This window comes from Ranitomeya imitator, chromosome 1 (assembly GCF_032444005.1).
Source record: "Ranitomeya imitator isolate aRanImi1 chromosome 1, aRanImi1.pri, whole genome shotgun sequence".
NCBI lineage: Eukaryota > Metazoa > Chordata > Amphibia > Anura > Dendrobatidae > Ranitomeya > Ranitomeya imitator.
The window spans coordinates 752915589-752941747 of NC_091282.1; the positions used below are offsets into that span (position 1 = coordinate 752915589).

Sequence of the window (26159 nt, forward strand, 5' to 3'; positions counted from 1 at the left end):
ACGCTGAGAGGCCGAAGGGAAGGGCTCTAAATTGAAAATGACGAACAATACCTCCCATAGACACCGCCACACGTAGAAACCTCTGAAAGTTTTCGTGGATAGGAACATGATAGTATGCATCCTTTAAGTCCACAACTACCATGAAGCAGTGTTTAAACAACATCTTTATTGCAGAACTGATTGACTCCATTTTAAACGTGGTATTAACCAGGTATTCATTAAGGGATTTGAGATTGATAATAGTCCTGAACGACTTGTCTGGTTTTTGAATCAGAAAAAGAGGAGAGTAGAATCCTCTTCCTCTTTCTGACTCCGGAACCTCAATCAGTACATTTTTACGGCATAAAGTCATGACCTCTGACTCTAGGGCCGTCTGCTCAATAGTGGAGGAACGCAAGGGGGTTAGCATAAATTTATCCCGAGGCCAGTGAACAAATTCCAATTTTAGGCCTTCCGATATAATACCTCGGACCCAGTCACTATTCGTGATGTTAGTCCATGCAGAAGAGAAGGTTGACAATCTCCCTCCCACAGGGATTGCTAGTCATTGGTCTGGTTTCTTACGTTCTTTTGAGGAACGGCGAAACATGTAACCCGTACCTTTCCTGCGTCTATCCTCCCATCTAAAATTTTCTCTAGAGGGTGAGGACGCGCGCTTCCTTCCACGACCAAATCTCCTCCTGTTGAATGGACGCCGGTAAGAAGCTGATGACAAATTAGGGAATTTTTTCTTATCATCCCCAGCCTTTTCGAGCAGCTCATCCAAAGTTGGCCCAAAGAGATATTCCCCTTTACATGGGATAGCGCATAACTTGGATCTTGACTGGATATCCCCCGACCAACACTTCAACCATAAGGCTCTACGAGCCGCGTTGGAGAGTCCTGCTGCTCTGGCTGCCATTCTGACCGAGTCCACCGATGCATCCGACAGGAAAGCCGCAGCATCCTGAATCACTGGAAGCGCACCTAGAATAGAATTCCTGGAAGCGCCTTCTTTAAGCTGGGATTCCAACTGTTCCAGCCAGACCATCAGGGATCTGGCTGTACAAGTCGCAGCCACTGCTGGTCTCAAAGATCCGGCTGCCATCTCCCAGGTACCTTTAAGGAAGGTATCCGCCTTCCTGTCAAGGGGGTCTTTAAGGGAACCCATGTCCTCGAAAGGTAATGCTGCTTTCTTAGATGCTTTCGCCACCGCAGCATCTAATTTAGGGGCCTTGTCCCAGGTATCCACAGCCGCATCTTCAAAGGGATACCTGCGCTTTAAAGCCGGTGGCAAAGAACCTTTCTTCTCCGGTTTTTTCCATTCCCGGAGAATCAGGTCTTGAATTTTATCATTCACCGGGAAAGATCTGCGTTTCTTGTGTTCCAAGCCGCTGAACATTAGCTCCTGACGGGAAGGCTGAGTCTTAGGCTCTTCTAGGCCCATCGTGCCTCTGACCGACTTGACTAGTTTATCCACCCGGTCTAGAGGCAGACAGAATCGGCCAGAGTCCTCTTCTGATGACGAGGAAGAGAGAATCGAGCCATAAGAACCCTCCTCTTTATCTTCCTCCGAAGAGTCTGAGATCACCGAAGCTCTTTGTTTTGAACTTCCCGCCTGGGACAAAGACCGCAGGGATTCCTTAACTTCCATACGGATCATCTCCTTTAGACTAGCCGTAGAAGCAGATTCTTCCGCTACCTAGGGGAGGACAATAAGGGAGATACCATCTATCTAGCCTGATGTCACTCAACCCCTCCACTCCTGTAGACCTCACCGTCTGTTGTATACAGGAGGCACACAATTTTTTAGGGTAGGAATCTGGTAAAGGAACTTCACATAGGGCACACTCCTTATGTTTCGACTTTGCACTTCTCTTCCCCTAGAATGACAAAGTATAAGGGGCCCGCGTCACTGAGTGAACATTCACGTAGATCACTTACCAGTGTACGCCAAAGAAAAAGGTACCGGAACACGAGGGGGCTCCTTGCCAGTCGAAGCTCTAGATCCTTGCCTGGACGAGCTTTTACGGCTGGACTGGTCACTTCTGATATGCTCCTTTCCCACGGCTTCCTGCCGCACTTTATCCAGAAGCTGAGGCTGCTGCTCACCATCATCTGCCATGATGAGACTGTGGCCAAAAGCAGGGTTCTATCGCCAACACCTGCTTATATCCCCTGTATTCCGGTCAGCAGGCCACCTGGCGTGTTCCCCATTGGTTCCTGATGATCAGGCTGCAGCTGGGATATTAGCGGTGGTAATGCAGAAGAAACCGGCGACCGGACCATGGGCGCCGCCATTTTGGAAAAGACCGCGCATACGCAGCCCCCCGCAAACCGGAAGCGCCTGCCGGCTCCACCCCCCGGCGCCCCAGCGATCTGGAAACGCTCAGTGAGCGATGCAGGACGCCGGGAATGCCCAGCAGTGCTCCGGACGGCGCTCCACTTCCGACGCCGCAACTGTACCACCGCACCTCACCGCCGCCGCCTGACCCAGGGGGGGGAAATGAAACATACCAACGCCGGCTTCCGGAGACAAGGAATCCTCCGGACCCTGCTCCCTGCTGCCAACGCCACTGACGTGCAGTCCAGCCTGGACCACCGTGGCGTCTCCAGGACTTTCCGCACCGGTCGAGGTAGGAGACCCCCCCCCCCCGCTACCAGATTCGACCGGCCGGCCTGGGCTCCTTACGAGATGAAATCTGTAGGATCCTGTCCCTCCAGGAACAGGAAACCAACTGATGCATGGGGAGAGGTACCACCCTTTTGTATCTGTAGGTTTCCTGTTCCTGAAGGGCGGATCCCCTCTCTCGTAGTGCTGTCATGGGAGTCCGAATAAATGAAGGATTCCGGTTCCGGGGCAGCGCCATCCTGGTGTAGCCATTTACCTCACTGCCCCCGAACCGGAAGTTCCTCCACTACTTCCGGTGCGGCGCCATCTTGGATCCTGGCGTCCTGCGGCAGTGTGCTGGAGCGCTCCAACTCCTATCCGGAGTGGCGGCGGCGCTTCCCCCCGCTCACGCTTCCGGACCCCTCGGTCGAAGTCATGGCGGCCTCGGATACCGGACCAGCCGAGGCAGGGGCCTCCCCGCCGCCAGAACTCGGACTGGCCGGTTCCGGATCTTCGCCAGGTTAGTCTTCCGGTCGTCCATGCCAGGTACCGTCCGAGAAGGTTCCCCGTCAGGGACAGGAAACCAAACTGATGCAGGGGAGAGGTACCGCCCTTTTATCCTGTAGGTTTCCTGTCCCTGAAGGGCGGATCCCCTCTCTCTGGTAGTGCTGTCATGGGCGACTGAGAAAGTTGCTTCACGCATGTAGCCACACAAAACTCATCTCACAAAAGTCGCTACATGCATGTCGCCACACGCAACTCAACACACACAACTTGACAAACGAAACTCGCCTTAAAACACACACAAATCTGGTATTATCCTTCAAAAATAAAAATCTGATTAATAAGCAGACAAACTACAAGAGCAACAAATGTTCCATATAGGAAATCCGGCAGCTGTCAGTCACATGACCTGTCTATTATGTGTATGTGTGAGCTAATATATACTGCCAGAGGGAGGGCTACCTGTTGGCTGGGGATTTATCAGGCTGCCAATTTATCTTACAAATACTGAGGTAAAAATACTGAGCAAATAACATGTGAACGAGGTCTAATACAGGAGATGACACAGGTATATACTATATACAGGAGGAGATGACACACAGATATATACTATATACAGGAGAGATGACCCACAGGTATATACTATATAGAGGAGATGACATACAGCTACATACTATATACAGGAGGAGATGACACACAGATATATACTATATACAGGAGGAGATGACATACAGGTATATACTATATATAGAAGGAGATGACATACAGGTAAATACTATATATAGGAGGAGATGACATACAGGTATATACTATATACAGGGGAGATGACATACAGGTATATACTATATACAGGAGATGACATACAGGTGTATACTATATATAAGGGAGATGACAAACATGTATATACTGAGATGAAAATGAAAAGGTGTGAGTGCAAAATGAGAGGAGTGAGGGAAAATAGTGGAGTGATCGGAAAATGACAGATGTGAGGTCGAAATGACAAGTGTTAGGGGGGAATGAGAGGTGTGAGGGAGAAAATGAGAGATGTGATTGGGAAAATGAGAGGCATGATGGGAAAATAAGGCTACGTTCACATTAGCGTTACGCTAATGTGCGTCGCTGTTGCGTCGGCGACGCGCCCCTATGTTTAACATAGGGGACGCGTGCGTTTTTTTGGTCGCGTTTTTCGACACGTGCGTCGTTTCCGACGCTAGCGTCGGACGCAAGAAAATGCAACAAGTTGCATTTTTCGTGCGTCCGATTTTCGTCAAAAAACTACGCACGCGTCGCAAAACGCAGCGTTTTTGCGCGCGTTTTTGTGCGTCGTGCGTTGCGTCGCCGGCGCGCAACGCAAATGTGAACGTAGCCTAAGAGAAGTGAGGTGCTCTAACTAACCACAGATATGTACTATGCCCAGGCAACGATGGGCTCTTCAGCTAGTTTCAAATAAACAGTGAATCCCTAAGTAGATCTTTATCGAAAAATTTTGCCTTAGGCCGGCCTCACACTAGCGTGTTTTACGGACGTATGAGAGGTGCAGAAAATACGGATTGCATACGGTACAATGCTTCTCTATGGCCCAGCTCCTATCAGCCGTATTTTACTGATCCGTATTATACGGTGTTCTACGGCCGTAGAAAATCAGAGCATGCTGCGTTTGTCACCGTATTGCGCAAAAAATACGCCAATGAAAGTCTATGGGGGTCAGAAAAATACGGATTACACACGGACCAGCAGTGTGACTTGCGAGAAATACGCAGCGGTGTCCTATCGAAAAGCCGGAAATTCAGTGCGGTGTACAGTAAAATCGCACTGACAGCTTACAATAGAATAGGTAGAATAAATGTCTACACATAGAATAGGTATATATATATATATATATATATATATATATATATATATATATATATATATATACACACGATGGTGGCCCGATTCTAACGCATCGGGTATTCTAGAATATGCATGTCCACGTAGTATATTGGCCAGCCACGTAGTATATTGCCCAGCCCACGTAGTATATTGCCCAGCCCACATAGTATATTGCACAGCCCACGTAGTATATTGCACAGCCCACGTAGTATATTGCACAGCGACGTAGTATACAGCACAGAGCCATGTAGTATATTGGCCAGTCACGTAGTATATTGCCCAGCTACGTAGTATATTGCCCAGCCAGGTTTGTCACATTTTAAAAAATAAAAAATAAATATATACTCACCTTTCTGAGGGCCCCTTGTAGTCCACGGCAGCTTTGGGTCCCAGCAGTGGTATGAGCGCAGGGCCTGTGATGACGTTGCGGTCACATGACTGACGTCATGGCAGGACTTTCTAGCGCAGGGCCTGTGATGACGTCGCAGTCACATGACCGTGACGTCATAGCAGGTCCTTCTCCCATACCATCTTTGCTACCGGAACCTGCAACGGAAGAAGGCGGCCGGCGCGAGCGACTACGGAGGGTGAGTATAGAAGTTTTTTTTTAATTATTATTATTATTATTATTTTTAACATTACATGTTTTACTATTGATGCCGCATAGGCAGCGTCAATAGTAAAAAGTTGGGGACACACAGGCTTAATAGCGGCGGTAACAGAGTGTGTTACCCGCGGCATAACACGGTCCGTTACCGCCAGCATTAACCCTGTGTTAGCGGTGACCAGAGGGGAGTATGCGGGCGACAGGCACTGACTGCGGGGAGTAAGGAGCGGCCATTTTCTCCTGGACTGTGCCAGTCGCTGATTGGTTGCGGCGGCCATGACAGGCAGCTTGCAAGACCAATCAGCGAATGAATAACCGTGACAGAAGGACAGACAGACGGAAGTGACCCTTAGACAATTATATATATATATATATATATATATATATATATATATATATATATATATATATATATATATATATATATATATATATATATATATGTCAGTGAGACACATATATGTATATACCTCAAAAGAACCTAGTAGATGTATAAACCAGGCTATAGAATGTTTTTGTTCAAAACTAGAAAATTTTATTGACATAAATAGAATAAAATATACACACACAGTAATAAAACAGGATGCCTCCAATCCAAACACCAGCACTGAGAGTGTTAACAGGTATGTAGCCAATAATAATTTAACTTTAAGACAAAATATATAAGGAACATTTCCATAATAGTCATGTGACTAATATTTTGTGGCTACAAAGAATGTCTATGATCGAGTAGGGTGCTGGGGAGAGATTGCTATACTCTGGTACTACTAAGGCCGGCTTCACACTCAGCTTATGAAAATACGGTCCGTATATTACGTCCGTAATACGCTGAAATGTCCCGAAAATAGTGGTCCGTAGCTCCTCCGTAGGCAGGGTGTGTCAGCGTTTTTTGCGCATGGCATCCTCCGTATGTAATCCGTATGGCATCCGTACTGCGTGGTTTTCTCGCAGGCTTGCAAAACCAACATACCGCTATAGAAATGATCCATGTGTCCCAAAAAAAAAAAAAAAAAAAATAATATATATATATATATATACACACTGATATATATATATCTAATATATAATTGCCTAGAATACTACTTCCTGCAATTTGTGCCAACTTCCTGTCCGGAGCTAATGTCCGGAGCTAATGTCCGGAGCTAATGTCCGGAGCTAATGTCCGGAGCTAATGTCCGGAGCTAATGTCCGGAGATAAGTGACGTCAACAGTGTCCAGTGTCTGATTGGTTGCCGCCTGCTGCGAGCGACCAATCAGAAACGTGCCGTATTGTGACACACTCCGCCCGCCATTTTGGTGTGATTTTTGAATTTTTACCTCACAGCAAGTTTCTACTGCGTGGAGGCGGGCCCAGTGACGTTGCTCTTCAAGCTCCTGCCGAATTTCGTCAAAAAAATGATAATACCATTTACCAAAACTATATATATTTAGTTGTGAAGTGGTTCAGTGACATTTTCACACCAATTTTGAACTTTTGTTTGGTGTTTTCTCCATATACTGCCTATTATTCACTGACTGTTATACTGAGAGACTGCCGTTTATTAACCTCTTCTTTGCCACATTGGGTATATTGCTCTATTATTTGCCACATAAGGACATTGTCCATTATTGCCCAGCAATTTCTTAAATAACAAGAATTGTCAAGAGCTGGTGAGTGCAGCCATTTTTTGTTCTTTCTTACTATTATTTATTAATTGTATTATTCTTACATTTGAATAAATAAAGTATATATGGATTCTAGACTCCCGATTCTTTAGAATCGGGCTGCCATCTAGTATATATATATATATATATATATATATATATATATATATATATATATATATATGGAAACAGGAACACATGGGCTACTTGCACAGTGAACAAGTCTGTATGATCATGTTCACACACCACCAAGAAACCTGAAGACACAAAAGAGAATAGTGAAACCAAAAACACTCAGTTTGAAAAAATGTTGCAGTAATCCGCAAGTGCTAGTGAAAGATGTAAAAAACAGGGTATTTGGTTGATACGTTTTTTGCAAAAAATGTATACTAAGCTGCTCTACCAATCTTCACGGTATACCCTTATCAGAGCAGTCCTAACTAATGTATGCAATCCCTATCTGATGTATTTAAAAACCTGATCATCTGTATATAACCTGTGTGAACAGGGTTCAGAGAGGAAAAATCCATGTGTGCATACAGGGTAGAACAGCTTTTGTGCAGATAGCCCAAGAGGAGTGGTGGAACTCCCCAGTCTTGTAGACACAAGAGAACAATTATGGAAACAGGAACACATGGGCTACTTGCACAGTGAACAAGTCTGTATGATCATGTTCACACACCACCAAGAAACCTGAAGACACAAAAGAGAATAGTGAAACCAAAAACACTCAGTTTGAAAAAATGTTGCCTGGGAGCTTTCTAGGTAAGTTCCCACGATCTATGAACATCCAGCAGAGGGCGCCTCACCGCAAATGAAGCTAAATATAGCTCATTGATCTATATTTAGACTCATTCCCCGGGGTTTTGCAGCGAGGAGCAGCGTGCATTAGCAAAGCTCCTTGCTGCAAAATGTTTTAACCCCTTCAGAAGGATTTACATAGTTGGACGTTACAGATCTGCGGAGGGTAAGTATATTGTTGGTTTATTATGTTTTTTCTTTCACAGAACGAGGGTCTTCAGTGATTGGATTGGGCGTAGAATAAAATACTCCAACAACCATTGTTTTTATTTCATTAAAATAATTTTAAATAATGTGTTTGTGTTTTATTTAACCCTTTACTACAATTGGATTAATAATGGATAGGTGTCATAATTGACGCCTCTCCATTATTAATTAGGCTTAATGTCACCTTACAATAGCAAGGTGGCATTAACCCTTCATTACCCCATATCCCACCGCTACACGGGAATGGGAAGAGAGTGGCCAAGTGCCAGAATAGGCGCATCTTCCAGATGTGCCTTTTCTGGGGTGGCTGGGGGCAGATATTTTTAGCCAGGGGGGGGCCAATAACCATGGACCCTCTCCAGGCTATTAATATCTGCCCTCAGTCACTGGCTTTACTACTCTGGCGGAGAAAATTGCGCGGGAGCCCACGCCAATTTTTTCCGCCATTTAACCCTTTATTTTAAGAGCTAGAACGGCCAAATTTTGCAGATACACACTACTGACATTAGTAGTGTGGAATCTGCAAAAAAAATGGAGAGAAGACATGGTTTACTGTATGTAAACCATGTCTCAAATCATGTCGGGTTTTAGGAAGGAGAAAGAAAAAGCCGGTAATTGAATTACCGGCTTTCAAGCTGTATAGCGCTGGAATAAATATTAATATATATACATATATGTGTCTCACTGACATATATATATATATATACCTATTCTATGTGTACACATTTATTCTACCTGTTCTACTGTAAGCTGTCAGTGTGATTTTACTGTACACCGCACTGAATTGCCGGCTTTTCTCTCTAACAGCGCTGCGTATTTCTCGCAAGTCACACTGCTTGTCCGTGTGTAATCCGTATTTTTCACGCTTCCATAGACTTTCATTGGCGTATTTCTTGCGCAGTACGGTGACAAACGCAGCATGCTGCGATTTTGTACGGCCGTAGAAAGCCGTATAATACTGATCAGTAAAATACGGCAGATAGGAGCAGAGGCATAGAGAATAATTGTGCCGTATTTTTTGCGAGTTTTACGGACGTAGTTTCTGCGCTCTTACGTCCGTAAAACTCGCAAGTGTGAAGCCGGCCTAAGGCTGTATAAAAATACTAAACACACGCCCCTGGAAGAAGCAGCTTATCGAAATGCGCGTAGGGGTACTTTCCGGCACAGTGAGTGTTTAGAGGTAACTATGAAATCTGATTAGGTTACTGCTGGGGTTTGGAGTGCATTCAGCCTTTACTAATTAGGGTAATAGTATCTGGATACCATCGGTTATAGGGTTCCCTGACTATTTATCGTAATGATGTTGTACTTTTGTTATTTGCATGCATTTATACCCTGTTAGTGAGGTGTATATGCTCTGGGAACATATACATGCAAGGCATGGTAGTCAGAATTATAATAAAACAACATATACATATGCAATAGGCTTTCTTTAGTATTTTATACAGCCTTAGTAGTACCAGAGTATAGCAATCTCTCCCCAGCACCCTACTCAATCATAGACATTCATTGTAGCTACAAAATATTAGTCACATGACTATAATGGAAATGCTCCTTATATATTTTGTCTTAAAGTTAAATTATTATTGGCTACATACCTGTTAACACTCTCAGTGCTGGTGTTTGGATTGGAGGCATCCTGTTTTATTACTGTGTGTGTATATTTTATTCTATTTATGTCAATAAAATTTTCTAGTTTTGAACAAAAACATTCTATAGCCTGGTTTATACATCTACTAGGTTCTTTTGAGGTATTGATATTGTGAATGTGTTCCGTATTCACCTTTTTGGACTAATATGTATAAACATATATGTATATATATTAATATTTCATCCAGCACGAGATAGCTTTAAAGCCGGTAATTCAATTGCCGGCTCTTCAATTCTCCTTCCCAAACCCGACATGATATGAGACATGGTTTACATACAGTAAACCAACTCATATCCCTTTTTTTAGCATATTCCACACTACTAATGTTAGTAGTGTGTATGTGCAAAATTTGGGTGCTCTAGCTATTAAATTAAAGGGTTAAATCGCAGAAAAAATTGGCGTGGGCTCCCGCGCAATTTTCTCCGCCAGAATGGTAAAGCCAGTGACTGAGGGCAGATATTAATAGCCTGGAGAGGGTCCATGGTTATTGGCCCCCCGTGGCTAAAAACATCTGCCCCTAGCCACCCCAGAAAAGGCACATCTGTAAGATGGTATGGGAGAAGGACCTGCCATGACGTCACAGTCATGTGACCGCAACGTCATCACAGGTCCTGCGCTCATACCAACCCTGGGACCGGAAGCTGCCGTGGACTACAAGGGGCCCTCAGAAAGGTGAGTATATATTTATTTTTTATTTTTTTAAATGTGACAAACCTGGCTGGGCAATATACTACATAGCTGGGCAATATACTACATGGCTCTGTGCTGTAGACTACGTCGCTGTGCAATATACTACGTGGCCTGGCGAATATAGTACGTGGCTGGGCAATATACTACGTGGACATGCATATTCTAGAATACCCGATGCGTTAGAATCAGGCCACCATCTAGTATGTGTTTGTGTCTATATATATATATATATATATATATATATATATATATATATATATATATATATATATATATATATATATATATATTACACCAATACTATGTGTAGACATTTATTTTAGCTATTGTATTCTAACCTGTCAGTGTGATTTTACTGTACACTGCACTTAATTTCCGGCTTTTTGATAGAACACCGCTGCGTATTTCTCGCAAGTCACACTGTTGGTCCGTGTGTAATCCGTATTTTTCTGGCCCCCATAGTGGCCCTGCGCTTAGTAACCCGATATTTACCCTGGTTACAAGTAAACACATCGCTGGATCGTCGCCACACACGCCGATCCAGCGATGACAGCGGGTGATCAGTGACCAAAAAAAGGTCCTGATCATTCCCCAACGACCAACGATCTCCCAGCAGGGGCCTGATCGTTGGTCGCTGTCAAACAATAATGAGATCGTTAGCGGGATCGTTGCTACGTCACAAAAAGCGTGACGTTGCAACGATATCCTTAACGATATCGTTATGTGTGAAGGTACCTTAAGGCAAAATTTTTCGATAAAGATATACTTAGGGATTCACTGTTTATTTGAAATGTAAAGTTATTATATAGGAATGTATGAATTAACATTGTTGAAAACAGAATTACATTTTTAAGCTCTGTTTTTCTTGCTGGAAAAAGTTCATATTCATGACAAACTTATTTTCAAAGTTTCATCAAGATCTTCTTAGGGATTCAGTGTTTATTTCAAATTTAAAGTTACTATATAGAAATGTATGGGTTTGCCTTGTTGAAAATGCAATTAAAGTTTAACCTCCGCTAATTTATTTTTAAATAGAGTGAAGTGGAAAGAATACATTAAAAAAATTCAACTTTAGAAAAAAAACTACCATAGGCATAGGCATGGCAGAATATGGCGCATAAAGACTGAATCCCTAAAAAGATCCTAATGAAACTTGGAAGATAACGTTGTTGTACTAATATGAACTAATTCCAATAAAAAAACGGAGCTCAAAACCGTTTTTCCGTTTCCAACCGTGATAACACACTAGGCATAGGTATGGCAGAATATGGCGGCACATAAAGACTGAATCCTTAAAAAGATCCTAATGAAACTTGGATGATAACGTTGTTGTACTAATATGAACATATTCTAATAAAAAAAACGGAGCTCAAAACCGTTTTTCCGTTTCCAACCGTGATAACACTGTAGGCATAGGTACGGCAGAATATGGCGCATATACTGAATCCCTAAAAAGATCCTAATGAAACTTGGAAGATAACGTTGTTGTACTAATATGAACATATTCCAATAAAAAAAACGGAGCTCAAAACTGTTTTTCCGTTTCCAACCGTGATAACACACTAGGCATAGGTATGGAAGAATATGGCGCATAAAGACTGAATCCCTAAAAAGATCTTAATGAAACTGGGAAAGTAACTTTCTGTCACTAATATGAACTTTTTCCAATAAAAAAAACGGAGCTTAAAACCGTTATTCGTAATTCTTACCAAAGTGATGATGGGAGAGCCTGGTGTTGCAGCTTGACTTCAGTAAGGTACCGTCACACTAAGCGACGCTCCAACGATATAGAGAACGATCCGACCTAAACTAGATCGCTGGAGCGTCGCTGTAGTGACGTCAAACACTGTAACAGCAGAACGATGCAGGAGCGATCCAGTGACGTAACGGCGACTCGCTTATTGTTCTCGCTCCATGTAAAACGTTGCAGGCGTCGTTGCTTTTGATGTCAAACATGACGATACATGCCGATCTAGCGACCAAATAAAGTTCTGGACTTCTAGCTCCGACCAGCGATATCACAGCGGGATCCTGATCGCTGCTGCGTGTCAAACACAACGAGATCGCTATCCAGGACGCTGCAACGTCACGGATCGTTGTCGTTCTCGTTGCAAAGTTGCTGAGTGTGACGGTACCTTAAGATATGCCCCAGCCAGCATGTCCACTTACTCTGCATTCTGTGGTTGCTAGGTTACTGGATGTGTGAGAGGAGGGTTTATAAACTATCTCAAGGTAGACAATATTAGGCTAGGTTCTCATTGCGTTAGAGCAATCCGTTTAGCGCTAAGCGCTAGGGGATTGCGCTAACGCAATGTCTTTTTAGGAGTCGCGTTAAACGTCCCCGCTAGCGCAGATCCCCGATCTGCGAGAGCGGGGAACGGACCTCGGGCGCGCCTCGGACGCTGCAAGCAGAGTCCGCGGCATGCCACAAAAGAACGGTACATCGCTAGCGCGTGCCGAAAATGGCACGCACTAGCAATGCGCCTTAACATTGCTGGCAATGGGAGCACTAACGGACACGTTGCACTGCGTTAATTTCGCCGTGCAACGCTGTCTGTTAGCGCTCACCCGAAAACGAAATATTATCTCACTCAAAACATCCCCCTCCCTCTCTCAATTCGGGTACACAGAGAAGGGAGTTGTAAGGCTATGTGCACACGTTCAGTATTTTTCGTGTTTTTTTTGCTATAAAAACGTGAAAAAAATGCTTACATATGGTTCCCAATCATTTCAATGTAATCCGCAAAACTTGTGCAAATGTTGCGATTTTTTTCCATGAAAAAAAACGAATCGCAAAAAAAAAAAAAAAGCAACATGTTCATTCATTCTGCAGAATCGCTGATTTCCCGCACACTGTAAAAAATCTACCGTAGGTATGGACAAATATGACTAAAAAAATCTACCATAGGTATAGACAAATATGACACATAGGGTTTTAGTATTTTCCAAAAAGAAATACGTTCTGACTCTTAGAAGACAATAAAGCAAAGAGGGGCCCTAGGAACTGTCACCTGAAGGGCCCACATATCACTGGCGCTGAGCCTGCAGGTAATACAATACAGTCCTACATTTCCAGGAGGCGTGACCCCAGGAAAGGTGGGGGCAACCATATTGGTACCCCCCCTGCTCCTTCTTAATAAACCATTTTCGTTTACTTCCTATGTAAATGCCCTTTAAGGACAGCTCATTCTGCAGCAGCTGCGCCTGCCAATCATCGCACGGGCACCGAACCGCCTCGCCCGGTCTCTGCACAACTCACCGTTTCCCGCCAGCTCCTTTCAAACAGCCGTTATCACACCGTTCCAACAGTATTTTCCTGCCCGTGTATTGGCCGAGCACAGAATCACGACACAGCCGGAAAGAAACCGCCCCTTCCGGAAACACGTCATCGCGACCCTTGGCGCCAGAGCGCGTCCGGCAGCCATATTGAAAGCGGGCAAAACACTCTGGATATCCGGTTTCCCTTTCACCAGCGATGCAAACTAGGTTTAAACCGTAACGTGCCCTCACTCCCTACCCCCACGGTATTTACTCACGTGCTTCCCTAATAACGAATACGGTAGATATGGGCTTTATATAGGGTCTGCTTTGCCCTCATTAAAAATGTCCGCCGCCGCGCGCCTCTCTGTGTGAGGAAGCAGAAAAGAGGGGAAAAGTCTTCCTTGCTTCAAAAGGCAGAGAGAGCAGCTGTACCGGGCTCCTGACACCCGGAAGAGACGGATGGCGCCCGGCTTATTCGGAAACTGAGTGTCCCTTCAAGTCTGGTAATTGAAGCCGTTATATGTAAGCTATGTACATGGGTGGGAGCAGTGGAGGTGTGTATATATCTGCATCATGTGCATGCACCACTCACATGCATAAGTGTACATGCCTCAGTTAAAATTGCAGGTGGTTGTCATGTGAACAAACCCTGCACCAAGAAGAGAAACTTCAGCTCATTTTCTGCCTTCCAATGTTGCCCATAATCTATACAAATCCACACTGAACTCATTTTTAGGTTGAAGAAACCCCCCCTCCCCCTCCCAAAGGTAAAAAAAAAAAATGTGATTGCATAAGTGTAATGGTTGGGTGGGGATGTGGTCGAATTCCGAACAGCCGGTCATATTTACCCTCATGATACTTCGTCCTCGGGACACAGGCCGCCCGCCCTCATTTCCACTGATTCTGATTAACTCCATATAAAGTTTTGCTGATCTCAGAGGTTTTTCCTGACGTTTCCTTAGTTGCATTTTACAGTAAAAAGCCACGGTCCGTTAACAGCTGACAACACAGCAAAGGAATCTCACCAAAGGGGGCTTCAATAAATTATTAGTATAGGGGTGTGCAAATTTGTGCAATCATCTCGTTTTATTTTTTCCACCTGGAATCATTTTAAGTTTGTTTTGCCATGGATTTGTACAGACTTGTTACAGTATGTGCTACGTTTTTTTCTGCAGGTTCCTCACTTTATGATTTTTGGCTGCTTCCCTCCTGAATGCAGGATGTGTAATTTACGCCATTGATACAAACAAGCCAGTGCTGTTCTCAGGTATGATGTGTATCGCTATCACAGAGAGAAAAGTCAGCTATCCGCCCCTAGCAGCCAATTCCGGAGATGCCGTATCGGCAGCACCTCTCTTGTCCTGAAAACCACTTTAACTGGGCAACCAGTTTTCATTGTGTTTTGGGGGGGTTTTTTATTCATTTTTTTTAATTTATTTATTTTTTTTGCAATTTTCTAACAAAATTGCTCCCTTCCGACTTGTAGTTTTGAATGATGACATGCATTTTGCTGTATACTTAAAAAAAGGAAAAAAAATCAAAGTGGGGGTAGGGAATGCAATCTCACCATTATTACCGGTACTTAAAAATGTTATAAATGGTGTTGGAGACAGGCGGCGGTTGTATCACACAGCCAGCAAGAGCCGATGATGGAGTGAGTTCAGCTAATGATTCTCCTCTCGCATTTTACTTAGATCTGCATTTTATACTCGCGTTTTGCATCTCCTGCGCGTCCATGTACCACGCGGTCACAAGTTACTTCATACAGTTTTTTTTTTTTTTTCATTGCCCAGTCACAGCGCCATGCACCTGGATATGGCTGTACATGGTACCGCGGCTCAGATTATTGAAGTGAAGCAGACTGGGCCGCAGTACCAGGCACAGCCACAATTCAGAGGGGCGCCTGCGTTCAGCAGGTAGGGTGTCCAAATTCTAATCTGTAATCTTCTTCTTTTTTTTTTTTTTTTTTCTAAAATGCAGATTTGATTTTTTAAACATTTTGTGGTAACGATGCCAGCGATCCAGTGGTTGCAGCTGCCGCAGGAAGTTCTCCTGCACATATTCATGTACCTGTCTCCAGTGGAGAAGGCCAACGTACGGGCCACGTGCTCCTATCTCCGGACCCTCGTGGACCATCCCTCCTTATGGAAACGTAGCACCATCGTCTTCAAAAGCATAGGGATCTTTAATGCGCGGTTTTGGGACACTCTTCAATGTAGGAAAATCTCGTCGGTGGAGGTGACCAGGGTGACTCTGAAACAGTTAAAGAAGATGACCAGCTCTTTGCCGGATCTGACCAGCGTCACCATGGACTCCTGTTTGAAAGGGGAAATCCTACAGGGACTGCGGCCGCTCGTTAATCTCCAGCAGTTGCATTTAACAGACTGCTCCAACGTGACTGATCAGGACATATTCTCCGAGGTCGCCCTCTTCCAGCAGCTGACGCATCTATCTCTGTGCAGAGTGTCCTTGTCGGGGGTCCTGCCCTTAACCAGCATCGTCTTGCTGCATCACTTGCATTCTCTGTCGTTGCATACAAAGGAGAGCACCGTGCCCGAGCGGGCACTCCAGTATATTTTATTTAGGCTGCCAAAACTACGTGAACTCTCCCTCGCCATCGGGAACATGAATAAGTGGAAACTGTCCCTGTGCTTCAATGTCCCTGATAACTTTGTGGCCACGGCTGAAGGTGAGTGAGTCCCACTTTGTCACATCTACTATATAATTGTCTAAGGGTCACTTCCGTCTTTCTGTCACGGATATTCATTGGTCGCGGCCTCTGTCTGTCATGGAAATCCAAGTCGCTGATTGGTCGTGGCTGTTTTGCCATGACCAATCAGTGACGGGCATAGTCCGGAAGAAAATGGCCGCTCCTTACTCCCCGCAGTCAGTGCTCGGCACCCGCATACTCCCCTCCGGTCACCGCTCACACAGGGTTAATCCCGGCGGTAACGGACCGCGTTATGCCGCGGTAATGCACTCCGTAACCGCTGCTATTAACCCTGTGTGTCCCCAACTTCTTACTATTGATGCTGCCTATGCGGCATCAATAGTAAAAAAAAAAAATGTAATGTTAAAAATAATTAAAAACAAAAAACCTGCTATTCTCACCCTCCGCAGTCCGCCGAACCGATCGTGCCTGCCTCCATCTTCCGTTCCTGGCGATGCATTGCGAAATTACCCAGATACCCAGAGACCGCTAAGTCATCTGGGTAATTTCACAATGCATCCTGGGAACGGAAGATGGCGGCAGCTGTGAGGAGCTTCGGTGGATCCCAGGGGGTGAGTATATAACTATTTTTTTTTTTATTTTAATTATATTTTTTAACAGGGATATGGTGCCCACACTGCTGTATACTACGTGGGCTGTGTTAGATACCGCGTGGCTGCTATATACTACATAGGCAGTGTTATATACTGCGTGGGCTGTGCTATATATTACGTGGCCACTGTTATATACTGTATGGGCAGTGTTATATACGTGACTGCTATATACTGCGTGGGCTGTGCTATATATTACATGGCCAGTGTTATATACTACGTGGCCAGTGTTATATACTGCGTGGCTGCTATATACTGCGTGGGCTGTGTTATATAGTACGTGGCTGTGTTATATACTGCATGGCCACTGTTATATATTGCGTGGCCTGTATTAACGCATCGGGTATTCTACAATATGTATGTATGTATATAGCAGCCACATAGTATATAGCACAGGCCACGTAGTATTTGTCTGCTATATACTACATGGCTCCTATATACTATGTGGCCTGTGCTATATACTATGTGGCTGCTATATACATGCATAAATACATATTCTAGAATACCCGATGCGTTAGAATCGGGCCACCATCTGGTGTATAACATATACATAATGCCAGGACCCAAGGTTTCCAGCAGAACATTGCCCCATCCCACTGCCTCTGCTAGGCTTGTGCAATGTGGAGCCATTTCTTTCCCAGGTAAGTGACGCTCCTTCACCCAGCCATTCGCATGATGGATTAGATCAGGCCGTCGTCTTCTATTACTCCATGGTCTGTTTCTGATGATCACGTGGCCACTATAGGAACTTTCGATGGAAAGGGTCAGCATGGAGGCTCTGATTGGTGAATACTGACCTGATGATCTGACATAGGATTTTTTTTGGTGCATACTGGATTATCAACATTTTCTCTTGGTAATTATCTTGTAGTCCAGCACTTTGGTGGAGTAAAACCGTACATTTCTTTTAGATTTCTGCAAAGGACACTGTGATGCATCTGTCTTGCTCAATGACCATTTTAACTTTAATCTGGTCCACTTGAACCCAGGTATTTTTGACCTCATGAATAGCACTGCAGTCCACCCTATAAAAATGAGATGGCCGAAAAAATCCCTTATTGAGGCTTAGTGTGTTACTGGGAACTGAACATTAGGGTTGAATTATGGATCCATATGTATTAGGTCTCAGAACATGGAAGCCGCCAATACCTTGCTATAAATCGATTTGCAGGACTTGGTGAATGGGTCACGTCAGTAGCCGCTGGACTGGAGCCCAGAGAACTGCCTCTTACCTGTCGGCTTCTCATGTGATTAGCTGGCTTGGTGTGTCAGCATCCTTGCAGTGTGACATCGCGCCAGGCCGACTAATCAACAGAGGAGCCACGGATGCTGTCAGGTGGTAGGCAGTTCTCAGGGCTCTCGGTCTAGCGGCCACTGACTGCTGATGCCCCAGGGTCCTGCAGATAGAGTAAATATCTCGATGTGCTGGTATTAAGTCTAAGTCCCTGTTGGGTAATGTAGTTCAGCCTCAGTCAACCTAACAGCATCGTTTTGGTATACACGGGTATATAAAATATATACAACAATTGGAAAGATGGCCAGCTCACCATATCATGAAGTCCAGCGTGCAAGGAATAATGTTCTGACAAGCGTGAAGATCAACAGGCGAAAATTCCAGCTTCTAGCAAAGTAAAAAATCCAATTCAAACATTAAAATTCCACAGCCATAAGCGAGGAACAGGGAAACACATGGCGACGCGTTTTGAACACAAGCTAATGTTCTTCATCAAAGCCTGATGGAAACCTTTTCCCATCAATCTGATAACGAAGTGTGGGCAAATCTATAGGATAAAAACCACAGGGTAATTTAAAATGCATAAAACGCACACATAAACAATGAAAATACACATTAATGAACACTTAAATAATCTGTACAATAGAAATAAAGTTGCCAATAGACATATTCCATCTCATCTGCTCCTAAACACTTTATTACTCCTCATCAAAGACAATTATCATCTATCCAGGTTTTTAGCATTGAAGGGGTGAGAGAACCGCCACGTGGCAGAGATATTAAGAGGTGGTTGTGGACTCGAGAAGCATTTTGGATATTTAACCTGGAGACTAGATTTCCCGAGGATTTACATTTGCACCGTGATGTCACTATTAAGGTTTCAGATGGTTGTTTGTTTTGTTTCTTTTTATTTTCCTTTTTTATAAAAAAAAAAAAATATATATTTTTTGATGTCTAATTTCCATTTCTTTGTAAATTGTCATTTTCCAGGACGTCCCTCCTGACAGCACCACCAGGAGGTTGTCCTTTGTATCCTTTTTTTCAAAAAGTTACCGTAAATTTCATGTTTTAGTGATGGTAATATAAAGCTTCTTTGTTATTTGTGTGCAGAATGCCAACAATCAAAGATAATTGTAAAAAGCCTGTGTAACCTTTTTATGAAAAAAGTTTCAATTTAAATTTTTCATTTGTTTATGATCAACCATGTTCACATACAGTATAATAATGAAAAAAGTATTCATATAAAACACTTAGGCTACGTTCAGACTAGCGTTGTGCGCCGCTGCGTCGGCGACGCACACAAAAACGCACGCAAAAACGCTGCGTTTTGTGACGCGTGCGTCGTTTTTTGCCGAAAATCGGACGCAAGAAAAATGCAACTTGCTGCGTTTTCTTGGTCCGACGCTAGCGGCAAAAAAGACACAAGTGTTGCAAAACGCAACACACAAAAACGCATGCGTCCCCCATGTTAAACATAGGGGCGCATGACGCGTGCGTCGCCGCTGCGTCGCCCGTGGCTAAGGCGACGCACACTAGCAGAACGCTAGTGTGAACGTAGCCTTAGAGTAGCTAAAAATCAAGTATTAATAGGTCGGGTCAAATTGACCCAGGAACAGTACAAGTGTATAGCAAATGCGAACAGAACAGCAGGGTTAAAGCCACCCAACTTCTTAGGCTACTTTCCCACTTCCGTCTTTTTAGATCCGTCACAATGCGTCGTATTGGGGGGGAAAAAACGCATCCTGCAAATGTGCCTGCAGGATGCGTTTTTTTTTTTTTTTTTCCCCCCCCATAGACTTGTATTGCCAACGGATCGCGACGTATGGACACACGTCGCGTCCGTCATGCACTGGAGGCGTTGGTATTTGGCGGACCATCACAGCGAAAAACGTTAAGGAAACGTTTTTTCGTACGTCGTGTCCTGCATTTTAAACTGCGCATGCCCGGCCGTAACTCCACCCCCTTCCTCCCTGGGAGTTTACTATGCGCAGCGGACGCGTTGAAACACTGCGTCCGCTGCCCACGTTGTGCACAAAATCACCACTGTTCGTCGGTACGTTGCGCCGACACTTTGTGACTGCCCCGTACCGACGGAAGTGGGAAGGAAGCCTTAGGCCCACAATACGCAGCTCCGTACCTCCCTGGGATCTCAGCCTGGTTTTGAATGAACTTTGTAAAGAGCCATACGAGCCCCTGAATCAGACACACCTAAGAGCAGTAACCCTTAAAGCCTTCTTAGGGGCAATAACGTCAGCGAGACGTATTGGTGAAATTCAGTCGCTCTCCATAAAGGACCCATACTTGAAGATTCAAGATGACTGTATCATCCTAAGACTGGATCCTGCCTTTCTTCCCAAAGTGGTTTCCGACTTCCATAGAAGTCAAGAGATCGTTCTACCAACCTTTTGCCAAAACTATAGCAATGAGAATGAGCGTTCTCTTCACTCATTGGATGTTAAAAGGACAGTACTTCAATTTTTTGTGATCTCTTAAGTAGTGGAGAGTGGACTCTAATCTCGTCATCCAGATGGCCAGAAGAAACAGAGGGAAGAAGGCGTCCAAAGCTACACTAGCTAGATGGATTAAGTTGGCTATTACCACAGCATATGTCTCGGCGGGGAAATCCCCACCGGAAAGCCTCAAGGCGCACTCGCTGTGAGCGATCTCGGCTTCATGGGCAGAAAGCGTTGGGGCTTCTATGGACCAAATCTGCAGGGCCGCAACTTGGTCCAAGTCAAATACCTTTTGCAGGCATTATAAGTTGGATGTTCTAGCAAACCAACCAACCACCTTTGGGAGGAAAGTCCTCCAAGCTGTAATCCCACCCTAGATAGGAGTTATTTGGTATTTCTCCTGGTGGTGCTGTCAGGAGGGACATCCTGGAAAGTAGGAATTGGTCCTACCGATAATAGTGTTTCCAGGAGTCCATCATGACAGCACCCCTTATATACCCTCCCTTGAATTTCCTGTCTGATTTGTGATATGAACATGTGTAGAGAGGAGGTTCAATAAAATAGCGTTGCATCCATCCTGTGTGGTACTTGGGAAAATCACTGAAGGGTGGTAGTGGGGAGGGGCTATTAACCTCTTCTGTGCTCCTGTCCCTATCAAAGATATGAAGGACAACCTCCTGGTGGTGTTGTCATGATGGACTCCTGGAAACACTATTACCGGTAGGACCAATTCCTACTTTTTTAATGTTTTATGCATTTTAAATTATGACATGTTTATCCTATAGCATTTGCCTACACTTGTTTTTAGGATTGATGGGAAAAGCTTCCTATCAGGCCTTGAGGTATAACGCCTCGCCATGCGTTTTCCTGTAATCTGCTTATCCTCATGGAGTTATAATGTTTAAATAAAAATAAATAAAAAAATGTTTCCCTTCCCCAGAAGCTGGCATTTCTATCTATTTTCCCAAATAAAATATATATACACCCATAAGTCGTATTATTTTTTTAAATGTAATTTTATATATTTTTTTTTTTTCCCAACCCAGAACAGCCATGTATCTCTCGACTGCAGCTCCACAAACTGGAACTGATGAATTCAGGCTGCGCCAGTCTGTCCAACAACGCCCTGGATCAGCTGTCCACCCTGCGGAGCGTGTGTCTGCGACACTATAAGTACCTCCAGCACGAAGAATTCATCGAGACCCTCCTGCTGAAACTGCCACAACTCATTGAGCTGCGGATCGAATGTAAGTCCATTCTTCTAACTTTCTAAAAGTTTAGTAAAAGTCTCTCGACTGTTTATATAATAAAAAAAAAACAAAACCTTGAAGCGTTTAATTCCTCATTTCCCTGTCACTTCTCTTCCTTTCACCCCACTTTGTCTTCTCGTGTCCTCCCTGTGCCTCCAGGGTTGGATCCTTCTGTTACCTCCTCCATGGGGTGAGAACTAGATTTTACCTGGAACCACAATGACTGTTAAGCCTTGGCAAGGGGGAAGTAGTCCCAGTGGCAGAGCTCTCCCTCTTTTGCTATCAGGTGCGGGACACTTTTTTTTTTTTTTTCTCCTTTTTAATTTGGGTGCATGTCCACATACCACAGATAACATTGGGGGTGAATGATGCAATTTTTTGTATTTATTCATTTGCTTTTATTTTTTTAAGTCCCTCATGTTGGCTCATCCACATTTTAAGTCTACAATGTACATGTAGATGTGAATAAAATATATATATATATATATATATATATATATATATATATATATATATATATATATATATATTTACTGTGACTTTTGTTTTTATCTTTCTATTTCCAAACTTAATTGGTCTTCTCTCATTTACCAGGGGCTGCGCCATTTGTGCCAATTATGAGTCCAATATGTTCTAAATTAGAAAAGCTGAGCGTGGTAGGGACTAAAATCTCCAATGCTACGCTCAGCTGGATCTCCCGGAGCGCTGCCCAGCTAAAGTGCCTGAACTTGAGCTTTTCTCATGGATACGATGAAGTGTTGGTGAAGAGCTTTCCACGACTATTTCCGCATCTGCAGAACCTCTACCTCAGGTAATCTGAATGTCAGAACAGCAGGAATCGCTCTGCGGTTCGGTCCGAGCGCGCGTCCAGCTGTCCTAATAATACATGATGGAGATGATAATTTTTTTGTTTTTTCTTTCTTTGGGTTTGTCCACCACAGATTTGAGTTAAAAAAGAAATTACCCTGTTTTCCATTGTGGTTTGTTTTTTTTTTTTTTTTTTGTTTTTTTTTTGCTGCTGAAGGCACCTACCACTCTCCGTTCTTCCTTCACTACCAAATTGGGTGTATCTTGTTCTAGCTACACTGACATGTGACTACTGCAGCGCTAATCATTGGATGCAGAGGTCACATGTCTGTCCTGATCACAGAGGAAGCACAGAGTCTGGCAGTGAACCTGTGCACCATTAGAAGAAGAGCTGCAGAATGTAGTAAGGTGTGTGTGTGTTTTTTCATTTCTGTTTTTCTTTAATTTTTCTCTCACCCTGTTGCTCTCTATTCTGGGTGCGTTATGGAGGATAAAGATAAAAAAAATCAAGTGTGGGCAATATATAGTGTGTGTGTGTGTGTGTGTATATTGTATATTATATATGTGTGTGTGTGTATGTGTATGTGTATATATATATATATATATATATATATATATATATATATATATATATATATATATATATATATATATATATATATATATATATATATATATATATATATATATATTTATACCGTATAAGCCGAGATTTTCAGCCCAAAATTTTGGGCTGAAAGTGCCCCTCTCGGCTTATACTCGAGTCAAGGTGGGTGGCAGGGTCGGCGGGTGAGGGGGAGAGGGCGCTGAGGCATACTTACCTAGTCCCAGCGATCCTCGCACTGTCCCTGCCGTCCCACGGTCTTCTGTGCTGCAGCTTCTTCCCCTCTTCAGCAGTCACGTGGGACCGCTCATTACAGAAATGAATAAGCGGCTCCACCTCCCATAGTGGTGGAGCCGCCTATTCATTCCTCTAATCAGCGGTGCCGGTGACCGCTGATAGAGAAAGAAGCTGCGGCACCGAAGACCAGGCAGAGGGACAGCGCGAGGATCGCCAGGACTAGGTAAGTATAGCCTATTCACCTGTCCTCGTTCCAGCCGCCGAGCGTCGCTCCATCTTCCCGGCCGGCGCCTCCATCTTCCCGGCGTCTGCGCTCTGACTGTTCAGGCAGAGGGCGCGATGACGCATATAGTGTGCGCGGCGCCCTCTGCCTGATCAGTCAGAGCAGAGACGCCGGGAAGATGGAGGGACCGGACGCCGGGAGCTGCAATCAAGGGAGGTGAGTATGTGTTTTTTGTTTTTTTTTTTTTTTTATTGCAGCAGCGGCAGAGATTTATGTGGAGCATCTATGGGGCACAGTGAACGGTGCAGAGCACCGTATATGGCACATCTATGGGGCACAATGAACGGTGCAGAGCACCGTATATGGCACAGCTATGGGGCACAATGAACGGTGCAGAGCACCGTATATGGCACATCTATGGGGCACAGTGAACGGTGCAGGGCACCGTATATGGCACATCTATGGGGCACAATGAACGGTGCAGAGCACCGTATATGGCACATCTATGGGGCACAGTGAACGGTGCAGAGCACCGTATATGGCACATCTATGGGGCACAATGAACGGTGCAGAGCACCGTATATGGCACAGCTATGGGGCACAATGAACGGTGCAGAGCACTGTATATGGCACATCTATGGGGCACAGTGAACGGTGCAGGGCACCGTATATGGCACATCTATGGGGCACAATGAACGGTGCAGAGCACCGTATATGGCACATCTATGGGGCACAGTGAACGGTGCAGAGCACCGTATATGGCACATCTATGGGGCACAATGAACGGTGCAGAGCACCGTATATGGCACAGCTATGGGGAAATAATGATCTATTTTTATTTTTGAAATTCACCGGTAAATGCTGCATTTCCACCCTAGGCTTATATTCGAGTCAATAAGTTTTCCCAGTTTTTTGTGGCAAAATTAGGGGGGTCGGCTTATACTCGGGTCGGCTTATACTCGAGTATATACGGTATATATATATTTTTTTTTTTATTGTCTAAGGGTCTTTCTGTCTGTCCTGGAAATCCCGCGTCTCTGGTCGAGGCCTGGCGGCCTCGACCAATCAATCAGCAACGGGCACAGTATCGATGTAGATGTCATAATGGTTGCCATGGCGATGATGATGTCATAAAGGTTGCCTTGACCAATCAGCGAGGGGCACAGTCTGCCGCGAATTCTGGAATCATCATTGTCCATATACTACGGAGACATGCATGTTCTAGAATACCCGATGCGTTAGAATCAGGCCACAATCTAGTGTGTGTATGTATGATATAATTATATATTTTTTTTTTTCCTAGTAACACCAGGTTGACCGAAGAAGCATTTATAGTTTTAACCAACTTGCACTCTCTACGCGTCCTGGATATTTCCAACAACCTCCATCTGACCCCCGAAGCCATCCTCACCTTCAGAAAAATAACCTCCAACCGAATTGGCCTAATCCTTGAGAGACCCATTGAGAGTGTAAAGTACTGCTGCTGGTGAAATGGACTCTGAAGGTTAATCAAGCGACGCCCATGGCTTCCTATAACGTCCCACACCACTTCACAACCGCTGCCAGAAACACAAGTCATCTGGGAACGGTTTTATTTATAAAGTTGCTGATATATTTTTTTTTTTCTTAATTTATTTTCTAAGCTTGTTGAATATTTGTAGGAGGGGGCGAGGAATACAGACAGAGACTTTCATTAAATCCTCAAATTAAATTAAAAAAAAGTTATTAGATTTATCCTCTAACCAATCATTTTAGTGCGCTCGGTATATTTGTACTTGCTTTTCATATGTCTTTAATTTAATCAACTTTTTTTTTTTTTTTTGAATGGTTTGTTCTGACTTTTGAAGTGCCTGATATATTATCTTTACATAGATATATAATTATAATGATTTTGTTTCTCTGTATCACTCATGACTGAGCACTGGGGATGAACTTTGTACTTTATCTAATTAAAATGTTTTCTTTTCAAAAATTGATCAGGGAAAAAAACTTTGATCTTTATTTTACAGTTTTTAAATAGTATTACAGTTAGCAAGGCAGAAAAAGACATTTATCCATCCAGTTCAGCCTATATTCTGTCAGAATAAATCTCCAGATCTACGTCCTTCTAAAGAACCTAATAACTGTAAGATACAATATTGTTATGCTCCAGGAGGACATCCAGGCCTCTCTTGAACCCCTCGACTGGGTTCCCCATTACCAC

The 26159-nt window shown here is 44.0% G+C and overlaps 2 protein-coding genes across 4 annotated transcripts in view; one reads left to right on the forward strand and one right to left on the reverse strand.

The window, feature by feature from the left end:
* Positions 1 to 13948, reverse strand: part of MIS18BP1 (MIS18 binding protein 1) — a 197536-nt gene extending 183588 nt beyond the window's left edge. Inside the window, exon 1 of one of the 2 annotated variants that reach the window (XM_069734982.1) lies at positions 13826 to 13948. The gene's annotated coding sequence lies outside the window, so the exon portion shown is untranslated. The remainder of the gene's footprint in view (positions 1 to 13825) is intronic. The other variant, XM_069734973.1, reaches the window with a different exon arrangement.
* A 61-nt stretch (positions 13949 to 14009) lies between these two features.
* Positions 14010 to 25932, forward strand: LOC138645576 (uncharacterized). 2 transcript variants are annotated; one of them, XM_069735003.1, is made up of 6 exons: positions 14010 to 14349; positions 15003 to 15094; positions 15808 to 16516; positions 21882 to 22082; positions 22680 to 22896; positions 25260 to 25932. In XM_069735003.1, the coding sequence occupies exons 3-6, from the start codon at positions 15838 to 15840 to the stop codon at positions 25444 to 25446; spliced, it is 1284 nt and encodes a 427-aa protein (XP_069591104.1). In that variant the 5' UTR covers positions 14010 to 14349; positions 15003 to 15094; positions 15808 to 15837; the 3' UTR covers positions 25447 to 25932. The 2 variants fall into 2 exon arrangements, with proteins under 2 accessions (XP_069591104.1, XP_069591094.1); XM_069734993.1 differs by having other exon boundaries at positions 14016 to 14330.
* The last annotated feature ends 227 nt before the right edge of the window (positions 25933 to 26159 follow it).